Below are 16559 nucleotides of genomic sequence, written 5' to 3'. Positions count from 1 at the left end.
CAAAACATGTCACTGATATCAATTTTGTCAAAACCAATTGTTTTTGCGAATAACAAACGTTCTTTTTTTGAAGAAATCAGAAGTTCATGCCACTAGTAGTAGGTATTTTCAATTGACATAAAGGAAAATAAACATGGTCGACGCGTTTCGAACCCCCCACTGCGGGGTTCTCTTCAGGACCAATACGTTCTTAGTCACTCATGTGGTACTCCAGGTCCGCATAAATCGAGAAATAGAGTGCTCTAGGTTGCTCGGGCACAGCTGCAACCTATATCGTGGGTAATTCTTGCTTTATGTTGTCTCCCGTATCACCATTTGGATCCGGTGGGAAAATGAAGTGCCGTTTCGGTCACTGGCTTCTTGCTGTTAAGTCCGCGTCTTGAACAGTCTCGGAATCAACTCTCCGATTCCGAGACTGTTCAAGACGCGGACTTAACAGCAAGAAGCCAGTGACCGAAACGGCACTTCATTTTCCCACCGGATCCAAATGGTGATACGGGAGACAACATAAAGCAAGAATTACCCACGATATAGGTTGCAGCTGTGCCCGAGCAACCTAGAGCACTCTATTTCTCGATTTATGCGGACCTGGAGTACCACATGAGTGACTAAGAACGTATTGGTCCTGAAGAGAACCCCGCAGTGGGGGGTTCGAAACGCGTCGACCATGTTTATTTTCCTTTATGTCAATTGAAAATACCTACTACTAGTGGCATGAACTTCTGATTTCTTCAAAAAAAGAACGTTTGTTATTCGCAAAAACAATTGGTTTTGACAAAATTGATATCAGTGACATGTTTTGAGAATTTATTATTGACATTTAGGTTCTAAGTGCACTTTTTTTTCCTGTTGTATGACTGTGGGTGTATGTGTTTGAGAGTTGGATGTGATGTAAATATGTATATTTGTATATTGTATTTTGTATTCACTTTGTGTAAATGTATTATATCTGTACATATGCAAATTCAAAAAAACAGAAGTATTGAGAAAAATTACTCCACTAGTGACTAAAGTGACGAATAAACTAGTGACATAATTCAGTTTATGGACCTTTATGTTTTCTTTACATTTAGGTCAGTGCAAATATTCATAATATTGTCCAGTACTGGCATTTGTGTTGTTCCTTCATTTAATTAGGCTTAGCCTTGCTGGCTTTCTGAGCCACGACCCTGTGTTGTTTTGAGATTAAAAACAGGTCAAGTCATCCCCATCATCAAAAAATCTACAGCGGCCCCAGAAGATCCTAATAACTTTTGCCCAGTTACCAATATACCATTACTTGCCAAATTAATTGAGAAATGTGTGCAAAATCAACTGAGCCAATACATCACTAATTTCATGCTACTGGGCGACTGCCTGTCGGGATTCAAAACAGGCCACAGTACAGAAACAGTGATCCTACATATTGTTGATGATGCGTTACAGGCCTTAGATCACAATCGAACATGTCTACTAGTCCTTCTCAACCTGTCGTCTGCGTTTGACACAGTAAATCATGGAAAATTACTAGCCAGGCTTCATGACTGGATGGGACTGTCAGGAAATGTGCTGAAATGGTTTGAATCCTTCCTTCACAATAGAACGCAAAGATTTCTGGTCAACGAGACGCTATCCCCATCATGACCTAACGCAACTGGAGTTCCTCAAGGTTCTACATTATCTGCATCACTTTTCAACCTTTATGTCGAACCCCTTACAGAAATTCTCCGAGACGCAAACATATCCTATCACATGTACTCAGATGACACGCAGATCTACATAAAGATCGCATCCCTAGAAGACATCAAGGTAATGATTGAGGCACTAAAAGTGTCACTTTGCAGGCTAACTACCAATCATCTGAAACTAAATGCACAAACAACGGAATTCCTATTAATTTCACCACCAAAGAACCACACAGAAGTGCATGAGTGGACCAAACTGATCACAGCACTAAAGTGAACCCCTACTCTAGTGGATTCAGCGAAATCGCTAGGAATCACGCTAGATAAGTTCCTAGACATGAAAGCCCACATCAAAGCAATGACAAAAAGTGCCAGTTTTCACCTGAACTTCATTAGGAGAGTGAAACCATTCATTTCTACGGCAGATCTCAAACTGGCAGTACAATCATTAGTTATCTCAAGGATTGAATATGGATGCACGACCTTAGCAGGTCTACCAAAAATTTCCACAGCTCCACTAAAAGCATACCTCAATGCAGCTGCAAGACTCCTCACCGGAGCAAAGAAATTCGATCATGTCTCCCCACACCTGAAATCGTTAAACTGGCTAACGCACTAAGCCAGAATCCAACTGAAGATGGCATGTATCACCCACAAAGCGCTCCACTAACAAACACCAATATACCGGGCCCAGAAGATTGAGCTATCTGGATGCTGCAGACAAGCCATGAGTGCCAAGGAGCTGCTTCTGAGACCACCCATGTTCCGGAAGAAGAAAACGTATAACAGAGCATTCTCCGGAGCCACCCCCAGAATTTAGAACTCCTTCCCCTCAAATATTACAAAAACTCCAAACACAGCAACATTCAAGAGGGAAGCCAAGATCTTCCCAATGAGTAAGTTCCTCAAATATGCAAGACAGGACATCACCACCACCGAGACATAGATATTTCCAAAACAGAACAACAAATGGAAGTGAAGAGCAAGTCACATGCTATATAGGGGATAACATGTCCAACAACTTGCATTGAAACCTTTAAGATAGACATGTACAGGAATTATACAGATATGTCATTTCCAAACCTACCTCATACCTTGTGAAACGTTTAATGTATAGCTTTATATCAAACCTACCTCATACCATTGAATTGCCATGCCATATAAGATGTATATCGAACCTACCTCATGTAAATGTGAAGCGCCCTGATACCCAAGGGTCACGTTTGCGCTATATAAATGAATTTAATGAGTTGGCTAAATAGTCCAGCTCCCTCAATTTACTAAATGAAATTGAAGCATTAAATTAAACGTGTAAACCCTCGGCTTGATCAAGATCTAAGTCGAAAATACTATCCTCATTCCCCGATACATTTTGATATTTTCGACCATAGATTGAGTCTGTTTCCAAGATTGTTTCATCGTCACCCCCTACATTGTTGGTTGAATCTAAATTACGATGTACCATTTCATCCCTTATACCCACACCCACATTCACATCCTCAACCGCGTCCACATTCCTTTTTTCCATCACTTGGCACAAGGTAGACAGGGGCGAACCTTCAGATGTGGTCAGAAGGTCCCCTCCCTTTGTATTTTTGTTACCTCCTAAGGTTCACAGCACAACTGGTGTTGATTGTGTAGGCAGCGTGTTTTTTTGTTGTTTTTTTTAAGACCGTTGTTGCATATATTTCAGAATAACACAGCTGTTAGCCTACAACCCACTGGGCCGCTGCATCACTTTCAGCTTCCATAAACAGTACATTCAATACACAGCCCTATGGCCGACATCCCTGGGGTTCGGCGGGGTTGCAATGATTTACATCACTGTCATCCAGAAAGTTTACTAAAGTATTGAAAAGGTCTGCAGTTTTCCAATGTAGTTATATTGCATATTACCTTTTTATAAAACTTTGCATAATCAAAACAAACTTGTCGACATTCAACACAACAATAATCCCAGCACATGTGACAAATAATGCTTACCCATGGATGGAGTACATTCGTAAGGTAACATCCAGTGGATTTTCCCATACAGTCATGTTAAGCTCACAAGGATACTATCTATTCCCGTTCCTCCTCTAGTTCCTCATCTTAGTCTGTGTCATCATCCTCCGGCAGAGGATCACAAAGGTCCCCCCTGTAGGAGTTCCATGGAGACCACACCTTGTTCCATTTACGAGGGCACACCCTGTTTATATATACCGCTCTTTCTGTAATCATTAATAGATCCATATTCCTACACCACTGCGCCATAGTAGGAAGTTCTGGGGACCCCCATTTTTGCGCTATGTACCGCTTCACCACCATTAAGGCTAAAGTGCACCACAACAACCCATGCCGGGATAGATCGTTTGGCTCCCAAATATTCAAAAGACAATTTCGAGGCTCAGGAGTCAGTGATATATTCAATGCTTGCGACATTGTGCGCATACTTGGCGCCAGTATGCGGCTATTAGTGGGCAATCCCAAGGGGTGTGAAGTAAAGTACACTCCTCTCCGCATCTCCGGAGGCAATAGGGGTGTGTAGCTATATATAGTTAATGCAGCGTGACCCTTGTATAGTACACTCTATGTAGAATTTTCAACTGGACTAGTTTGAGCCTAGATGAGATCCCTACCTCTCTTGGGGATGTTAGCCCTTCATTCGATTCCGTCTCATCCATGTCCCCCCAGTTCCTCTACCCACTTATCTCGCAGTTTCAGTGTTGGGTCTGGTTGGTTATTTAGTAGCTTCTTGTATGTGAGAGAAGTGGCGCTGTGCTGCATGTAGTCCGTAAGAAGTCTATCCTCTGGCGGGGAATATTCTGGGACCTCTCCATCTGGTGGTATCGCCTGCCGCAGCGCATGCCTTATCTGCACGTATCTGTAGGTTTCGTTTGGGCCTAGGTCGTACTGCTGCTGCAGAAGGGAAAACGGGACCACCTCGCCCTTGTCCCACAGATCCCCCACTGTGGATATGCCAATGGCATCCCATTGAGCGAACCCCCTACTCTTCCTCAATTGCCCTAGTGTTTTAGTGTCCCAAAGCGGTGTAAGTTTAGTGATGATGTCCCTCCATCCCAGCTTTGCCTGTGCTACATGCCACAGCATGACCGTGTGTTTCGTGGGTCCCACCAATCGGTTCATTTGACTCCTGTTATATAGTGATGCGAGCATGCTTTCTGCTCCCAGCTGTGCCCTATCCGCTCTGTAGGGAGGATCGTCTCGGGGTGCATGTATCCATTGGTTAATAATTTTAAGTTGGGCAGCCCAATAATATAATTGCAGGTTAGGCAGAGCGATCCCTCCTTCGTACCAGCCCTTGGTTAACTTAACCTGGGCAATGCGCGCCGGTCTATTGTCCCAAAGCAGGGCGGACACCAGGGCCTGCACCTGTCGGAAGTAGCCCGCCGGGACAGGGAATGGCGAATTTTCCAGTACGTATAGGAATCTGGGGAGCGCCAACATTTTATATAGCGCTGCTCTTCCCAGAAGTGTCAGCGGCAGTGAGGCCCAGTGCTTAACATCCACGCCAAGTCGAGCCTTGGGTGGGATCAAATTTTTATTAAGGAAGTCTGCTTGATTATTAGTTATGTATATACCCAAATATTTAAAAGGGGACGTGGTAAGCTGCAGCGGACATCGTGCAGAGAGCTGTGGATCTGGCCCCTTTAGTACATAGAGGATGGACTTTGACCAGTTAATAGTGTATCCTGAGTATGTCCCGTAGTCATCGCATATGGTCAGCAGGGCCCGCACACTAGTTTCAGGGTCTGTAAGATACACCAACATATCGTCCGCGTATAAAGACACATGGTCCTCCCATCCATCTTACCAGTGGATACCCCTTAATAGCGGTGTACCTCTGATCAGTATCGCCAACGGCTCCAGGACCAGGGCAAATAGCAGCGGGGAGAGGGGACAGCCCTGTCGAGTCCCCCTCGCCAGACAGATCGTGCGGGAGATGTGACCATTGGCCGTGACATGCGCGACTGGTTTACTTGTCAAAACTGCGAAGAGGTGTCCCCACTCAACCATATCGAATGCCATCTTTGCGTCTAACGAGAGAATCACCGCCGGCTCCGGTAACGACTGAGCCCTTGCTATCACTCCATGCACTCGCCTGAGATTGAGGGCAGTGCTTCTGTTTGGCATGAAGCCGGACTGGTCAGGGTGTATTAGTTGTGTGAGGCAGGGCATCAGTCCCTTGACCAGTATTTTCGCAAGGATCTTAGCTTCAGCGTTGATTAGGGATATTGGGCGGTAAGACGTACATGCTGTGGGTGGTTTACCAGGTTTCAAGATTGCTACTGTGGTGGCTGTCCGTTGGTCTACGGGGAGTGCTGCCCCGTCTCTGCTCTCATTGTACATATCTAGTAGATGTGGTCCAATCGTATCTGCCATTAGTTTATACCACTCAATGGGAATACCATTTGGGCCCGCTGCTTTCCCGGATTGTAACGCGTGGATTGCTGACTGGATTTCATCGACCGTGAGATCTGCTTCTAATTCTTGTGCTGTTTCTGGTGTAATTGTTGGGATTTCTACCTGTTGCATACCACGCAGGGCATCAGATTCTGTGATCTCTTGAGTTGGGGTGTATGCTTTCTCAAAGTGGTCCGCTAACGTATTCACTATCTCTTCCGGATGTGTATGTAGGAGCCCCGCGTTAGTGTATAATTGCTGGATACCTCTTCCTTTCCTGTCCTTTTTTCCCAACCATGCCAACATCTTCCCTGCCTTGTCTCCTACCTCATAGACTCTGTGGGCTGTAGCAGAAATATTCTTCATCACCTGCAGTCTAAGATGTTCCCTGTGTCGCTGCTGCCATAGCTGTAGTGTGTGTGATGTTTCTGGCGTAGGGTCCGCTGCTTGTGCCGCAGTGGCCAACTGTAAGGAGTGTTCCAATTCTTCAAGTTCCTTCCTACTCGTTTTTCTATGTCCTGTAATAGAGGCAATTGCTTGTCCATGGAAGACTGTTTTATATGCTTCCCATAAAATCGAGGGGGACGATACCGTCCATTTATTCTCTGCAAAGTAGTCCGTCACCCTTTTTAAATATTTCCTGACAATTGGGATTTTCAAATGGTTTGGATATATGGGGTAAAGTCTCATACGAGTCTGTTCATGACAGCACATTGTTAACATAATCGGGGAGTGATCTGAGATCCCCCTGGGCAGGATCTCCACAGTATCTATGCCCCGCATCTCATCTCCTACCCCGAAGAAGTAGTCAATCCGGACAGACTGTTGTGGACCGCCGAGTGGAAAGTGTATTGTCTAGCAGTTGGGTGTCGTTGGCGCCAGAGATCTATCAGGCCCATTGCCCCCGTGAATGCAGGTTAGCGGGACTAGGTGTATGTGTCCTAACTGGGAATTTATCTAATTTAGGGTCTAAGACTGCGTTGAAATCTCCCCCTAGGATTGTCTCTCCCTAAGGGAGTTCGAGTAGGAACTTTCCGAGTGCCGGCAGAGCTACTGCAAGGCGCGCTGGCGGGATGTATATCGATACAATGTTGAGGAGAGGACCCTCCCATTGCCCATGTTCTGCAGCAAAGCGGCCCTGGTCGTCTACTACGTGGTTTATAAATATAAACGGGGAGGTCTTCTTTAAAAGAATACCTGTTCCCCTAGAACCAGAAGTGAATTCTGCGTGTGCCACCATGTTATAACCCCTTCTGTCTAATGCCTTACAAGCCTTTCCTGTGAGGTGTGTCTCCTGCAGTAGTACTAAATGTGGGTTCTGACGATTAAGAGCCTGCATTACTAGTCCTCTCTTTATTTTGTCGCCCAGTCCCCGCACATTCCAGGTCATTATTTTCAGTGGTGGGGTATCTCCCAGCCGCGATCCACCACTAGAGGCGGTCTCCTGCGAGCGTTGTGACATGGTGTTTGGAGTGTTTGAATTAAATCTTCTACCCTTCCTTATTCTCGCCTTGTGTCTCACATCTCCATGGGTAAATCGTGTGTTGTTTCGGTCATGTCGTGTTCTGTCGCACAATACAATAACTAAAACATTCAAACATCCCCCCCCCCTCCCTGCCTCCCTGCTATATAGACCTAAAACCACCCGCCTCCCCAACTTAGCAGAGCGCGTATTCCCATCCCAACCCATTGTACTTGCTTGCAGGGGGTAAGCAGCTCTGCGACTTCGATAGCAGCCCCATGTGTCCTCTTTCGCCTCTCACAGAGTGGATTCCAAGGGTCCCATGTTCCGTTTGCTGAAGAGTTTGTGACCATTGGCCGTGCATTCTTGCTTTTACTCCTCCGGATGTTCTCCTTCCTCCAGACCTGATTTCGCAAACAGGTCCTGGCTATGTCCCTGTGATGCCTGGTGATTCGTCTGGTTCTCTGTCTTTTGGTCGCGTTGACCCCTGCCCATTCGCCGAGGAGCCTTCACACGCCTCCAACCATCCAGCCATTCTCTTGCCGCTTCAGTGGTGTCGAAGAACCACGCTTTGTGATTATCTACTATTCTTAGTCTCGCCGGGTAGAGCATGGAGTAGGGTAATTCTTTGGCCCTTAAGGCTTTTTTGATGTCCGTAAAAGTCTTTCGTCGCTGGGCCACCTCAGCTGTATAGTCTGGGAAGAAGGCGATGGTGGAATTCTGTATTTTAATAGGTGCAGAGATCCTTGCTGTTTGAAGTATGGCATCTCTATCACGAAAATTAAAGAGTCTAGCCAGCACTGGCCGCGGTGGTGCCCCCCGGTTTCGGCGCTCCACTGGGGACTCTATGCGCTCTTTCGACAGAGAAGAAGTGAGAGAGGCCCTTTGGTTGCAATTTTGTCTTAATTAAGTCTTCCACATATAGATCCATCATTTGCTTGCCTTCCGACTCTGGTATGCCTAGGATTCGGACGTTGTTCTTCCGCGAGCATCCTTCCTGATCGTTCCTGTAGCTTCCTGGTGACCACTTCCATGCACTCCGCAGCCAGCTGTAGTTCCGAGGTGTCCTCTACTAAAGATTTTGTGACCACTTCCACCTGCGCCACTCTGGCTGCTGTCTCGCTACTGGATCTGGGCTACCGTCCCACAGTATGCCGATTAGACTGCTGTTTCGCGTTGTAGGGCAGCGGTATCCAAATGGCGTCTTTTTCCAGAGCCCCTTCTCCGCCACAAGGTGTGTCCGTATGTTGGCGTATTAAGGCAATGAGTAGTAAATTAATGGCTCCACTACCACTCCCCTGATATGACCATAGGTCCTCACGCATCCGATCGCCAGTCAGCACCACCAGTTTTTTTCATGGCGGTATACCCTTCTCAGCCGCACCGCTCACCTCAAGTCCCAGCTATGGACACTCCCAGAGTCCAGATGTCCTTACTTAGTCTCGGCTGCCCAGTGGAGCGATGAATTCCCCACCAAGTTCTATCATGTGCCTCCCGTGTGTGGGATATCTCTGGCGCCTACACTACAGGACTGAGTGTGGCAGCGTTGGTCTCTATGGACAATGCCCAGGTCCCTCTCCGCACATCACTTGCACCACTGCCTCTGTTTGATAAATTTTACTCGTCTCCAGGGAGAGACGGGAGCAGGCGCCGCCCCGGAGCCCCGTCAGCAAAGTGGCCCGCAAGCCCCCCGGGTCCCGGAAAGCGCCGAGCGTAGCAGACGCTCCGTCGCCGGGGCTCTGTATTTATTTTCCGCCGTCTCGTGGGTGGCAGCGCCTCTGGGTGTCTATTCATCCGCAACTGCCTCACCGCCTCTTCCTCCGTGCTGACCGCTGAAGCGATCCACTTTCGATCCGCGGTAACTTCCGGTGATTTATTCCGTCCACAGGGCACTTCCGGTCGGCCCGCAGCTCAGCGTTAGGACGGCGTCCAGGTGCGCGGAAGGGCCCACCTCGTCTCCACGGTCTTCCCTCAGTATTCCTTTTCCGATTTTGTCCGTAGTAGTATCGGACAGTGCCCCTCAGCCTCTACACTCCAGATCAGCTTCAGGAGGTTCACTTAAGCCGGATTAGCAGACGGATTTACGTAGTAAGAGCCGCTTCGGTCTCAGAGCTCTTTCACTACGCCGCCATCTCGGTCAGCTCGTAGCCACGCCCCCCCCCCCAGGCAGCGTTTTTAATGTAGGCGATACGTTTTCTTTATCTCAAGTCATCGGAAAAGATGATTGTGCAACTTGTGACATGGATGGACTTGTGGATAAACTTGTGTCCCAAGTTACTATGTCAATTAATTTACTCTAAAGCCATGATCAGCCGTGCTTCCCTTTATCCCGCAACATTCCTTAATTGACTGCTGTTTCAGGGCTGGTGAATCTATTAAAACCATTCTATCAAGGCTTAGCTTTCTTGAAGTATCCTTTATATCTCCAGATCGAGCCTTATACTGTGTGTCACAGGCAGAGCTCTTCTCCACGCCTATCTTTTTTTTATCTGGATCCACCGTGTCTTCCTTGATTTGATGCCCTGGTTAAAGCAGTTGTGCTTGTCTCTCTCCTCATATCACTTCCTAAGCAGGATTCCTTGGTCATAACTTTTCTGGGGTATCTCGCTTTCCCTTGAGACTCTTGAGTCTTTCTGCTTATATTTTGCTTCTTCTGAGCCGAGGTTATTGCTGATCTCTTTTTCATCTTCAGCTTACCTCCCTCTATTGTACCTATATAATATATATTGCAATATAAAGGTGCTACGATTCGTAACCGGACCCGCCTTCTCTGCTGATTATTCTACTGCCACCGCTGAAATTCAGCTGAAGTTCCGTGCAAATAAGTGAAATAGGTACCACTGTGTGCACAGATACAGAACTGTGCTCTAAATGGACACTCTTAACTGGCTGTCTGGGTTACTGTAATGATGGTCACAGGCATACATTGGATTCTAGCTTTATTCAAGTTGATACAATAAATACAGGGAGCAGCCTCTAACAAACTCCACTGCTGTATAACTGCCCCTTCATTCCAACGATGCCACTATTACATTCCACCTCGCATCATAGCATTCTCAACAATACAGCTCGAGCCTTAAAGGCATACATAGTAAAAAGAGCAACACAACACATCCCCCGCTCTTCAACCAAAGGAAGAAGGAATACAACACCTAAGTAAGTGATAACAGAAAAAAAAGAAATTCTATAAGACCACACTGCCTTTTGTACTTGAACCTTCCAATCCATCTTTTTATTAACCGCTGCCTGAATTACTCCTTTGATCACCCTATTGAATCTCTCAACAGTGCCATTACCACTTGGATTGTATAACGCAGTCGTTTTATGTTTAACCCCTTCCATGCTCATGACGAGCTCAGCTCGTCATGAGGCACAGTCGAGCTGTGCTTATGACGAGCTGAGCTCATCATGAACAATGGGTATTCAAGGAGTTCAGCATCCAAGGAAAATTGCTGCAGCAGTCAAGGTGTTAACACCACACTTTTGAAAATAACCAGCAGCCATGTGAGACAAAAATTGCACCCCATTGTCAGTAAGGATACAAACAGGTAAACCCTCCATAATAAAAATCTTGTCCAAACATTTTAACACACTCTGTGTGTCCGCTTTGTCAACAAATCTTACAATTGGCCATTTTGTAAATAAATCAATAGCCACCAACCCAAACTCTTTCATTTCTCCAATTGGTCCAATGATATCCACTGCAATCGTTTCCCACGGAAGTTCCGGAATCAAACCATCACTCATGCAAGGTTTCAAAGTCTTGAGAGACTTATCCGCTGAGCTACAAACTTCACAATTCCTAACAAAAACTTCTGTGTCCCTGTCCACACCTGGCCACCAAAACATATTTTTCACCATAATTTTGTTTCTTCCAATACCAAAATGTCCCTCATGGCATAATTCCAAAACCTTCTTCCTCAATGAAACCAGAGGAACAACTCTGTCTCCTCTGAAAAGTATATCTTTTTCTAAAGACAACTCCATTCTAACCTCCCAATATGCTCTTAATTTTCCTTCCATAAAACATTGTCTTGGCCAACCAGTACATATGTACTCTTTAATCTTTTTAAGTTCAGCATCCTTATCCTGTTCCTCCAACCACTCTTTGTTGCTGATAGCAGGGGCCCCTGAATCATGAACTAAGGCAATACTAACAGTCCCCCATGGGTCATCTAGACATTCCTCAAGTGGAGGTGGCAATCTAGACAGGCAATCTGCAATTATATTGTCTCTACCTGGCAAGTAAATCATCGTATAAATAAACTCCTTCATGCGCATTGACAATCTTGGCATTCTCGCTGAAGCTCCTGAAATACCATCCGATGACAACATTTTTACCAATGGACGGTGATCTGTCCTAATTGTGACTGGTTTCCCCCAAACAAAGGCTCTAAAATGTTCCAGCGCCCACGCGCATGCTAACGCCTCCGTTTCAAAAATGGGGTACCTGACTTCAGCTGGGGAAAGTGCTCTTGATGCAAAAAGGATACTCCTCTCTTTCCCTTTCACATCTTTCTGAGATAACACCGCACCAATACCTTTATCGCTCGCGTCCGTTGTCAACAAACACTCAACATTAGGATCAAAACTTGCTAGAGCATTGACCTTTTGTAATTCAACTTTAATTCTATCAAATTCATCTTGGCATTCCTTCATCCAAACAAACTTCGTATTCTTCTTAAGCAAACTCCGAATACTAAACACCTTTGACGCAAAATTGCTCACAAACTTCGCGCAATATTCTGCCATTCCAAGAAATGCTCTCACCTCTTCCTTTGTACTTGGCGTCCCTGAATTCACAATATTTTCAATCAATGCCGGCTTAGGTTTCACACCTTCCTCACTTATAATGTGTCCCAAATAAGATACACTACTTTGGCAAAATTTACACTTCGATAACTCCACTGTTAGTCCTGCCTTTTCTAGGACCTCCAAAACTTTTCTTAACTTTGAGTCATGTTCCACCTTGTCCTTTGCAGCAACCAAAATATCATCTTGGAAAAATGCAATCATATCCACGTTCCCCAATAACCTATACATCAATCTCTGAAAGACAGCCCCAGCTGATGTCAATCCAAAAGGCATTTGTCTAAATTGATAACACCCAAAGGGTGTGATAAAAGCTGTTAAGTATCTTGACTCTGGTTCTAACTCTACCTGATGATACGCGGCGGATAAGTCTATAGTAGAGAACCATGTAGCACCCTTAAACGAAGATACCATCTCGTTGATCTTAGGTAACGGAAATTTTTCTACAATAATATTGTTATTTAGACGGCGTAAGTCTATGCATAGACGGATCTTGCCATTAGGTTTCCGTGCTACGACAATAGGACTGATCCACTCAGAAGCTTCCACCTCTTCTATGATCCCCTTTGCCAGTAGGCCCTGCAACTCCCCCTTCACCTCATCTCTAATTAACATTGGGATAGGTCTAACTTTGTGCACTTTTGGTTCCGCATTAGCCGTAAGCAGTATTTTATGTTCAAAGCCATTTAACTTTTCCGTGCACAACTTTCCTGGACATTCTTTGTTCAAAACCTCACACAATTTACTCTCCTCATCCATAACCAATACTTTTTCTTCACTGTTAGGATCCAAAATTATGTTTACATTTTTCTGATCTAACCATCCCAAAACTGATGGTCCTGCCTAAGTCACATTCCCCCTTGTGCTCCTTCCTTTGAATAGGAATGTAAGCCACCTATAGCCCAGCATCTCAATTCTCCCCCCCGTATAACTTACTGGACAACTATCTGAATTCCCCAAATGATATCCAATTTTTTCCACAAAACTTTTCTTCCACACTTCCTCATTTACGAGAGTCCAAGGTGATCCTGAATCCGCATACACTTCCACAACTACACCACCCAAAGATACTTTACATAAAGGTTTCCCTTCTAATGCTTTATCCGATATGTTGATGACATAATTCCCTCTCACGTTCCTAACACATTCCTCCTCTTCTTCCACAACTACTCCTCCATCATCCCAAACATACTTTACAATACTACGCTTCCGGCACATTTCCGAAAAATGTCCTATCATTCCACATACACCACATTTCTTATTAAGAGCATGACATGTCCTACTAAAAGCTAAATGTTCCTTGCCATCACATCGATAACATCTTCTTTCTTCTCCTCTAGTATCTTTTTTTTTTAAATCTTGTCGGTTGACTCATCTATCTACCCTGTGAACCTTGTTGATATTTCATCTGAGACCTGTTTTGTGGTTGTATTTTACAAACTGCGCCTGACGTTTTTTCCTGTTCAGTTTCTCTTACTACAGAAGAACATCTCCCCGACATTTCTGCCTTTCTCATAATAGCCAACACATCCTCTAATGGCGCGTCGCCATTCACCCACAGTCTATCCTGTAACGTTGAGTTATTGTTGTGCATAACTAATTGGTCCCGTAATAATTCATCGTGTAGAGTTCCAAATTTACAGTCTATTGCTAATTTCTTCAATTCATCAATCCACTCAAGAACCGTCTCTGTTTTGCCTTGTTTCCTTTGAAAGAACTTGTGTCTAGTCACTTCCATGCACACTTTTGGTGCAAAGTATTTATCCATATCTTTAATACAATTTTGAAATACATTTAAATTCACATCCTCCACTTTACTCATACGTGAATGTGTTTTCAGACCAATTGCTCCTAAGGAATGTAATAAAATTATTTTCTTCTGCTCCGGTTTCATCTATTTTTCTTCATCAATTGCCTCTATGTAATTAATGAAATACTCATTCCATTCAATCCATTTTATCTCTGGATGGGTACCTGTAGCCCAAAACGGTTGAGGAGTGCTTATTGTAAAGTTCTGTTGTGTCATCTTGTTCTCTATATTTCCACTTGTGTTACCTACTATATCTTCACTAGAGTCTCCTCTTTCCATAAGCTTCTTTATTTATTTATTTTAATTCTCTTTTCTGTACTTAAATTACCACCCCCGACAATCTCACCTGTATTTCCTCTATAATGTACTTTTTTCCAAAAATACAGTTAATATTCCATCATTAATTCCTCTCGTCACGTATTCCCTTTATCACCCGATTTTCCTTCAAGTTGACTTTTGCACTTTTTCAAAATGGCTGCGGCGTAAGGTCACGTTGCGTGACCTCTCGCTATTGCATCATATCCTCAATCATTTCCTGCCTTCTGACCAGCTCATAGCATTGCGCACAGTCCGTGCCGAATCTCACCCGCCGTTCATAAAATGCAACCGAGCGGAGATTCAACGGACACTGTGCCTTCCTCCCCAAAGCACTCCGTACCTCGAGGTATGTACCTTTTCACCACTCGCCAGTCCTCTGATGTATTACGATCCTCACTTCCACTTCGTATCGACTGTGTATAATGATAATCCACACAGCGATTCTTATTTGCCAAAGTCCATAACTGTATTCCAATAAATCCTATAACTCCGTGAATTCTTCTCCACGCTCCATCGTCGCCAATTGTAATGATGGTCTCAGGCCATACATTGGATTCTAGCTTTATTCAAGTTGATACAATAAATACAGGTGAGCGCCAGGGAGCAGCCTCTATCAAACTCCACTGCTGTATAACTGCCCCTTCATTCCAAAGATGCCACTATTACATTCCACCTCGCATCATAGCATTCTCAACAATACAGCTCGAGCCTTAAAGGCATACATAGTAAAAAGAGCAACACAACAGTTACTCGGCCGCTCCTTACACCATGGTGTTGTGATATTAGTTTGGTAGGTGCCTGTGTTAAAATTGTGTTTTTTTTGTTTCCACATCAGTCCGATTTGACGTTGAGCAGGAAGCTGAAGTTAAAGAAAGAGAATCCCGACCTGCTGGAACTCTGCCATTTGGTGCCAATGGAGGTCATGAACTTAAGTATGTATGGATTAACATCTGTTGCATGTTCTTAAGCCCGATATCAAGTACTATTGCTTAGAATCTAAAAAAGGCAATTGCAGTGTGTGTGATGGGGGGGGCTCCAGGAGAGTTTTGTAACAGGTCTTGAATTTGTCAGTTTAGCAAAATGTGTGTCAACATTTTGGCAGTGAAATAGCGCAGCAAAATATTGATATACTGCTTTTTCTTATGATTTTGCACCATTAGGTCATTTGTTTTACTATAGAGTAATATGACAGAGGACTTGCACTACAGAATGTAATATACTGATGTGTAGACATAAGTAAAGCTGGCGGAATCGACGTGTTCGGCAGACTAGATACATATTTTTAGAGGAACTATAGCTAACTTTCTCCTCGTCTCCTGCCTTTGTCTATCCAGCTGGGAAAGGCTACGGCCAACAGAAGTCAGATGATTATTCTGCCTTTGCCAAGTGGCTGCGATGTTATTATGTCGCCGGGATGAAGACGCTGCGGGACAGCAATGGCAGAACCATCTGGTTCCAGGTAAGGTCCAAGTTGGGATTTGCCAGCTTGACTAAATCCCTGATGTCCCCAACCTCTCCTTTCACCCCCCCACTACCCCCCCCCCCCCCCGCCAGCTCCCAATGATCCTCCTAAGTTTCATGAATTGCGACTTTTAGTGTGGGGAGTGTAATCACAACTCCGCAGTCAGTTTACTAGGATGCAGGATACTAAAGCAGCCTAAGTGGTCCACAAGGTTCCACAGCTCTTCGTAACTTTAAAGTGTCTGAAAACTACTGTCCTCATCTTGATTTTCCATCTACCACATTTCTATTACATCTTCAAATTTTAAAAAAACAGAAAGGAGCAGCAGCTATCTCATTTGTTAAACGCTTTCCACTTCACATGGCTTTCGAAGGGCAACTAAGTCTACTTGCTTATTGTTCTTGTGTTAAATTTTTCAAGAGCTGTCCTGGATAATTGAACACAGTACCAATGAATAAAGAATTTCTGAGCAGTAATCTCGGTTTATCAGCTGCAGTACACTTCTGCAGACTGTAGGTGCTGCTTTAGAAGTGAATTGACACTATAATTTTTATATTCAGTTTATTTGAACCAGGCAGTAATGGTGAGAGTCTCCACCCCCTCCTATGCGTCACTGGCCCTCCTCCC

At 44.7% G+C, this 16559-nt stretch overlaps 1 protein-coding gene across 2 annotated transcripts in view; it reads left to right on the top strand.

Annotated features, from left to right (window-relative positions):
• The window catches only part of NEIL1 (nei like DNA glycosylase 1), a 165263-nt gene that overhangs the window by 90086 nt on the left and 58618 nt on the right, over positions 1-16559 (top strand). For both annotated transcript variants that reach the window (XM_086959312.1, XM_086959313.1), the window contains exons 5-6: positions 15306-15402; positions 15805-15929. In XM_086959312.1, coding sequence (XP_086815438.1) covers positions 15306-15402; positions 15805-15929 — 222 coding nt within the window. The remainder of the gene's footprint in view (positions 1-15305; positions 15403-15804; positions 15930-16559) is intronic.

Source organism: Lissotriton vulgaris, chromosome 2_2 (genome assembly GCF_964263255.1).
Source record: "Lissotriton vulgaris chromosome 2_2, aLisVul1.2, whole genome shotgun sequence".
NCBI classification, from domain to species: Eukaryota; Metazoa; Chordata; class Amphibia; order Caudata; family Salamandridae; genus Lissotriton; species Lissotriton vulgaris.
This window is presented reverse-complemented; position numbering and strand designations above follow the sequence as displayed.